The 7,714-nt window shown below is 41.9% G+C and overlaps 1 protein-coding gene across 1 annotated transcript in view; it reads right to left on the minus strand.

The window, feature by feature from the left end:
* zgc:63587 (uncharacterized protein LOC393431 homolog) overlaps positions 1-7,714 on the minus strand; it is a 139,062-nt gene that overhangs the window by 23,857 nt on the left and 107,491 nt on the right. Inside the window, exon 12 of the mRNA XM_043716054.1 lies at positions 854-911. Coding sequence (XP_043571989.1) covers positions 854-911 — 58 coding nt within the window. The remainder of the gene's footprint in view (positions 1-853; positions 912-7,714) is intronic.

Here is a 7,714-nt window from a genome sequence, read left to right on the forward strand (position 1 = left end):
TCCACCCTTGATCTTCCCATTTTTTGCCTGCCATTTCCTCCTCCCCATACACGTTTATTCCCCATGCTGTTCTTTTCTTCCCCACTATCACCTATCTTCTTCACTATTTCTTTCCCCCTTCACCGCACTCTCATTTCCCTCCCTTTTCTCCATTCTTTCTCTACTCTCTTCCCTCTCCTGCCAGCTTGCTTTGCAGTTACCTTCCTTGTCCTGAGCCTTTCCACTCTTCCCTTCCCTTCCCCAATCCTCCCTCACCCACACTCCTGTCCCTTTCCCTCCCTCTGCCACCTCTCTGCTTCCTTCCTCCCCTGGTTCTTGGTCCCCTCATTCTCCCCTGTTCTCTCAGCTCTCCACCAGCATGGCCATTTCCTTCTGTGCACACCCACCCCAATTACCCCTGCAACCCTTTCACCTGATTTTCCCTTCAGTCACCCCCACCCCCTCCATGACCACTTTCTCCGTTCTGCCTCTCCCAGCCCACCCCACCGTTGCCCACTGCCTCACTTCTCTTATTCCTGCTCCAAACAGCTTTCCAACTGCCTCCAGCCAGTTGCATGTTGCACTACCTTCAATTACCAAGATTTGAATAGAGCGGTTCAACTTTGTACATAATGCAGCAAAAAGTCAATTACTGAAAGAGCAAATGTGACAACAAGAAGAATCATTGAGGCAGCTGTTAGCAAAGAAACCCACTGAATTCAGCCCGGCTTCCTGTTTTGCTAATTATAAATTATTCAGAATCAGAAAAAACATTTTTTCCAGATGCTACGTTGAAGTCTGTGCGTTCAGTACTGAAAATGTTCATGATCAAGGTTTTTCCTGCGTTTTCACCCTGTTAGAAATTGACACTCACTTCAGCCTCCTTTTGCAGCAAAATCTTGTCCTTGTCAACCGTTTCATCCTCCACATCCCTGGTGAGAAACAGAGAGAGCAAATCAGAAATCTGTCTAACTCAAGGTCACCTGCCCATCCCACATGGTGACCTCCCTCCTGTGCTGGATTCTTCCTTGGTAAGTATGTCAATTAGGTACAATTGGAAATTATTTGCAGAGAAACCTGCACAAATGCATTCATGACCATCTCTCATACAATCAATATGTGTCCATAAATAATGGTGGAAATAGTGACATGACAATGGGATTTCAAAACAGAACTGAGCTGTACTAATGGATAAAAATACTGAATTGTATGATTAAAGAATATACTACATCGAAGAGTCATTCCACTAGCAGTTTAGGATTTTTATCATGGTGTTTCTTCTGGAATGAAAGTTTTAAGGTTCCAGATGGCCACTGTTCTTATATATAATTAATACACATGTATAACATACATGTATATTTAATGAATGACTCGTATTAACCTGATCATCAGGACCATACAAAAGCAGGATTGTTACATTTTCCTGCCAGTAATACAACTAGAAAGAATGAGGATGGGTGTGACATCAGGTCATGTAACGGCTGGTCAAAAACAATCACCTAACTATGCTAATCCCATTTTCCAGCAAGTGGCCCAAGGCCTTGTATGTCTTGGCATGACAAGTGCACATCTAAATACTTGTTAAATGTTGACAGTTTCTGCCTCTACCACCCCTACAGGAAGTGAGAAGCATAATCCCACCACCCTCTGGTTGAAAAACAAGTCCTCATCTCCACTAAACTTCTGGCCTCTTACCTTAACTGTTTGCTCCACGATCACTGATCTCTCCAGGAGATAGTGAGGACTACAGATGCTGGAGAAGTTAGAGTTAATGAAGTGTGGCACTGGAAAGAGCACAGCAAGTCAGTCAGGATTTGTGGAGCAAAGGAGTTGACATTTCGGGCTTAATGCTTCATCAGGACTCTGAGTCCTGATGAAAAGTTCAGCCCGAAACATCAACTCTCTTGCTCCTCAGATGCTGCCTGAGCTGCTGTCTGTGCTCTTTCTAGCACAAAACTAAGGATCGGTGCTGGGTCCTCTACTTTTCATCATTTATATAAATGATTTGGATGTGAACATAAAAGAGGTATAGTTAGTAAGTTTGCTGATGACACCAAAACTGGAAGTGCAGTGGACAGCAAACAAGATTACCTCAGATTACAACAGGATCTTGACCAGATAGGCCAATGGGCTGAGAAGTGGCAGATGGAGCTTAATTTAGATAAATGTGAGCTGCTGCATTTTGGGAAAGCAAATCTTAGCAGGACTTATACACTTAATGGTAAGGTCCTAGGGAGTGTTGCTGTACAAAGAGACATTGGAGTGCAGGTTCATAGCTCCTTGAAAGTGGATTCGCAGGTACATAGGATAATGAAGGCGGCGTTTGGTATGTTTTCGTTTATTGGTCAGAGTATTGAGTACAGGAGTGGAGAGGTCATGTTGTGGCTGTACAGGATATTAGTTAGGCCGCTGTTGGAATATTGCATGAAATTCTGGTCTCCTTCCTATCAGAAATGATGTGACCTTATAGAGGTTTATAAAATCATGAGGGGCATGGATAGGATAAATAGACAAAGTCTTTTCCCTGGGGTGTGGGAGTTCAGAACTAGAGTGCATAGGTTTAGGGTGAGAGGGGAAAGATACAGAAGCGACCCAAGGGGCAAATGTTTCACTCAGAGGGTGGTACGTGTATGGAATGAGCTGCCAGAGGAAGTGGTGGAGGCTGGTACAATTGCAACATTTAAAAGGCATCTCGATAGGAAGGGTTTGGAGGGATATGGGCCAGGTGTCGGCAGGTAGGACTAGATTAGGTTGGGATATCTGGTCGGCATGGACGAGTTGGACCAAAGTGTCTGATTCCGTGCTGTACATTTCTATGACTCTATGACACTGATCCCTCCACCAAGGTGAAATGTTCTTTCCTGTCAACCCTATATCCTCAATTTTATACATCCCAATCATGTGCCCTCTCAATCACCTCTTGCCCAAGGAAAACAACCCTAGTCTGTCCAATCTCTCTCCACAACGAAAAGTCTTCAGCCCAGAGCCCAGGCAACATCCTGGTAAATCTGTTCAGACCCTCTCCAGTGCTATTACACCCATCCTGTAATGTGGGTTCCAGAACTGCAAGCAATACTCTAGCTGTGGCCTAACAAACATTTTATACAGTTCCAGCATAACCTCCCTGTTCTTAAGCTCAATGCCGCAAATAACAAAGGCAAGTATCCCATATGCCCTCTTAAGCACTTCATCGATCTGTATCACTGCCTAAGGGGGTTAGTGAACATGCACACATAGATCTGTCTGATGCTTGGTGCTTCCCAAGGTCCTACCACTCCATGTATTGCCTTGTTTGGCCTACCTAAGTGCATTATCTCACAATTATCCAGATTGAATTCCATTTGCCACTGATCAACCTATCCAACCAGCCCATCTATATCCTCCTGTAATCTAAGGCTATTCACATCAGTACTTACCACTCCACCAATTTTCATACCATTCATAAATTTACTACTCAACCCTCCTTCTTTCAGGTCTAAATTACATACAACAAACAGCAAGAACCCACCGATTCCTCTGGAATCTCACTGGACACAGGCTTCGAGTCACAAAAACACCCCTTGATCACTTCCTCTCCTTCTGCTTTTCAGCTGTTTCTCTCAACATCCCTTTTTTATCTTTTTAAGCTGACTTTCTGTAGTTTTCAGAGATATTCCCTATATTTGGACTGGCTGACTTTAATTTTTAACTATCGACCCTGTTAGCACAATTATTTCAAGTTTAAAATTTGACCCCATTCTTTTTCCCTGCCTCGACTGAAATACGCCAGATTTTGACATTTTCTATCTCCTGTCAAAATGTTTCTCTGAAACAGGGTGATGATCCATGACATATCTTATTTTCTCCTTATTCTTTCGTGGATACTGGGCAACATTGATGTGTCAGCATGTGTCGTCCAAGCCAAACTGTCCTCAAACAGTGACTTACAAAGCACAATTAAGAGTTAACTACATTACCTTGGGTGTCGAGTCAAAAATAGGCCGGACTGAGGAAGGATGGTAGATTGATTGCTTAGGCATGTTAGTGAACTGCATGGGTTTTTATGTCAATTGATGATAGCGATCATGGTCACTACTACTGAGATTAATTTTCCAGTTTAACTCATTTAAATTTTAGCAGCTGCCACTACGCTATTTGAATCTGTCACCCCAGAGCATTAACCTGGGCCTCTGGGATACTTGCCTAGTGACATTACCACTATGCCAGAGTCTCCTCAGAAAACCTGAATTATTGACTCTCTCGCCAGAGGGTAGCAACATCTATACCCATTATTTTCCATTTTTAAGGATTGCATTCTTCCCAACAGCTGCAACAGATCATTTGAGAAAATATGGCAAATGCATTGCAAACAATCCTCTCTCTTTTCATCACTAACATTTTTTCCTATCTCTGTCTAGTCTTGTATATAATTAAAAGTTACCACAATTATAGCTTTGTCACTAATATACCCCTCTAAGTTCTCTGGAAATTACATTCTTGATTTATTTTTCCCCTCTTGATGAGTTAGAATGCATTTATGGAAGCATGTCCAATCCTATCACTTTACTTAGCTCAATTCCAAAGGAATCTCTTTAGACTACTTCTCAATTTAAATCCTCTCATTCACGTTCTATAATATGGTCTCTAATTAAGATAGTGAACCTTGCTCACGTTTTTCCTTACCTATACAAGAATATTTTAAACCTCAACCCAGTTGCAGTCAAAGCTCAGGCACTAGTATTACAACATGATTTTCTATTTACATCAGTCACAATTACCTCTCCTGCTCACCATTCATTAATATAATTTCATTTCAGTTTGCATATTTATATTTTATAACTTTTCCTTCTCCAGGTCTGTTTATTCGTCATTACCATATTCTGTTTAATCTCTCTCTTTCTCCTGATACAAATAAACTGAAATCTCTCCCAAGGTGCTAACTGCTTTCTTGTTTTTCACCTTTTCTTGCTTTATTCAGTTAATCCCTTTGCTACAGTTCCAGCTGCAAGGATTCTCATCACAGCTATGTTCACATGAAGGCTGCCCCACTGATGGAGTTGGATCTTCCTCGAAAACAACGTGGTGGCCTCCAGAGATCCCCAGCATCAGGCAATTCAATTCAGTCTGCATGATATCTGGAAATAGTTGGTGGCACTGCAAAGTATATGGACCCTGACAATATTCCAGCAAGAGGACTGACGACTTGAGCTTCAGAATTTGCTACTCTCCTAGCTGAGCTCTTCACATACAGTCATAATACTGGCTTCAGTCAACAATATGGAAGATTGCCTAGGTACATCCTGTTCAGAAAAAGGTAGAACACATCCTCCCCAGCCAAATCACTGCCCCATCAGTCTACTCTCAATCGTTAGTAAAGTGATGGAAGGTGCCATCAATAGTTCTATCAAGCAGCACCTGCTCAGCAATAACCCGCACAGTGACTCCCAGATTGGGCTCCACCAGGGTCACTCAGCTCCTGACCTCATTACAGCTTTGGTTTAAAGATGGACAACACGTGTTCAGCTGCTGACCTCCCTTTTCTGCCCAGTAAGCAAACACGGTGGACAGTATTTACCTCTTCCCAATTGTTAGGTATTAAGAAAAGAACAACATGGAGGAATAGCACAGGATGGGAAGCAATGGCTTAGTGTTATTATCGCTAGACTATTAATCCACAGACCATGTTAATGTCCTGGCAAACCAGATTTGAATCCCGCTATGGCAGATGGTGAAATTTGATTTCAATAAAAAGATCTGAAATTGAGTGTCTAATGATGACCATGAAATCATCATTGATTGGTTCACTAATGTCCTCTAGGGAAGGAAAATATCCTTAGCTGGTCTTGCCTACTTAAGACACCAGACCCATGGCAATATGGTTGACTCTTAACTGGCCTCTGGGCAATTAGTAATGGACAGTAAATGTTGGTTGAGCCAGCGTTGCTCTCATCCCATGAATGAATTTAAAAAATGGTATTGACCCGCCCCTCAAAAAGGGGATTTTCCTAAAAAATACTATGAATTAACTGTTATCCCAGGATTCTGTTATTTTTCCAGTTTGACGACACTATGATAAACCTGGATTTAATCACATGATCATCTGAATGCCAGAATGGCTAAATACTGCCCTCTGCTTTTCAGTACATGACACCAGACCATACAGTTCTGAACAGGAGAAAGCTCATGCAACAAGAGTGTCAAAAAAGGGAAATTTAGCAGTTAGGAGATATTGCATGAAGCTCTGGTGTATCTTCAGTAAATCACCAATTCAGATATGGTGCAGATGGAGGTTATTAGCGTGAACTTAAGTTACATTTAATTGAGCAACCTGTCAAGTTGAAATAAGTCTTTTATTTGATGTAAAGAAACTTAAATTTTATTCTTAAATTTAGATCTTGCAGTTGAATGGATTTGGAAGTGCATGGAATAGACAGAAATACTGAAAAATTGCCAGCTTTTCCAGTTATGGAAAGAGCAGATTTTTACTGAAGGATAACCTGAAATAACGTGCATTCATGAGCAGCACCTTCAATGTTCAGAAAACTGAATGTCTTCCTAGATGTTCAGTCTAGAACATTTTTAGTGACATTTTAAAATGCACATTGCGCCATTTCAACCAATCCTGAAGATTGTAAGTTGTGAAGCTTATTTGAATTTGAACCAAGAGACATACTTCAGCTTGTTATTTCCGCTCTGAGTAAAAGAATAAAACTACTTAGGCAGAGGCAGACAGATGCAGGGTTACTGAGAAGTACATTAGAAAACATATTTCACCAAAGCCAAGACGTGCGTCAACACATTCCCTCCTTGGGTGGGTATTATGTTCTTGTTCGCATTCTCGTTTTGATCTCCCCATGGGGCCCTGGCTGGCCAGACTTCCCATATGTAGTTTGATGCACAATATTAACTGTATTATCTTGTAGCTGTTTCTAAATGTTCCAATGAATTGCATTATAATGAGGGATGCCACCTTATTCTGAGTTTTGCCCAATGGTCTGGAACAACATAATAGCTGTGTTGTGTGAACATTTCACAATCTTCTGCACTACATAATGACTCAGACACCATAGGCAAGATCACTAAGCAGCTAAGTCTATGAGTCATACTTATGAGTCTGACCTGAGGCTTTAACGACAATACATTCAGGTTCTGCTCAAAAGGGCATTCCAAGTAACTAAAGTCATGGAAACAGCAAATACAAGACTGCTGTCTGATAGGGATATGTTCGCACTAATTGGCCTGAATCGCAAAATAAAGAGGAACAAGCAGGTGACCGAAGATGAACATTTGAGATATAGTGCTTACATATTTATGTTCACTTTAATCATAGAATCAAATAAGCCTCACAGCATGCAAGCAGGCCATCTGGCTTGAAGTCATAGAACATAGAACATAGAACAACACAGCACAGAACAGGCCCTTCGGCCCACGATGTTGTGCCGAACATTTGTCCGAGCTTAAGCACCCATCCATGTACCTAGCCAATTGCCACTTAAAGTTCGCCAATGATTCTGACTCTGCCACTCCCACAGGCAGCGCATACCATGCCCCCACCACTCTCTGGGTAAAGAACCTACCCCTGACATCTCCCCTATACCTTCCACCCTTCACCTTAAATTTATGTCCCCTTGTAACACTGTTGTACCCGGGGAAAAAGTTTCTGATTGTCTACTCTATCTATTCCCCTGATCATCTTATACACCTCTATCAAGTCACCCCTCATCCTTCTCCGTTCCAATGAGAAAAGGCCTAGCAC

The sequence above is a fragment of the Chiloscyllium plagiosum genome, chromosome 25 (genome assembly GCF_004010195.1).
Source record: "Chiloscyllium plagiosum isolate BGI_BamShark_2017 chromosome 25, ASM401019v2, whole genome shotgun sequence".
Taxonomy (NCBI): Eukaryota; Metazoa; Chordata; class Chondrichthyes; order Orectolobiformes; family Hemiscylliidae; genus Chiloscyllium; species Chiloscyllium plagiosum.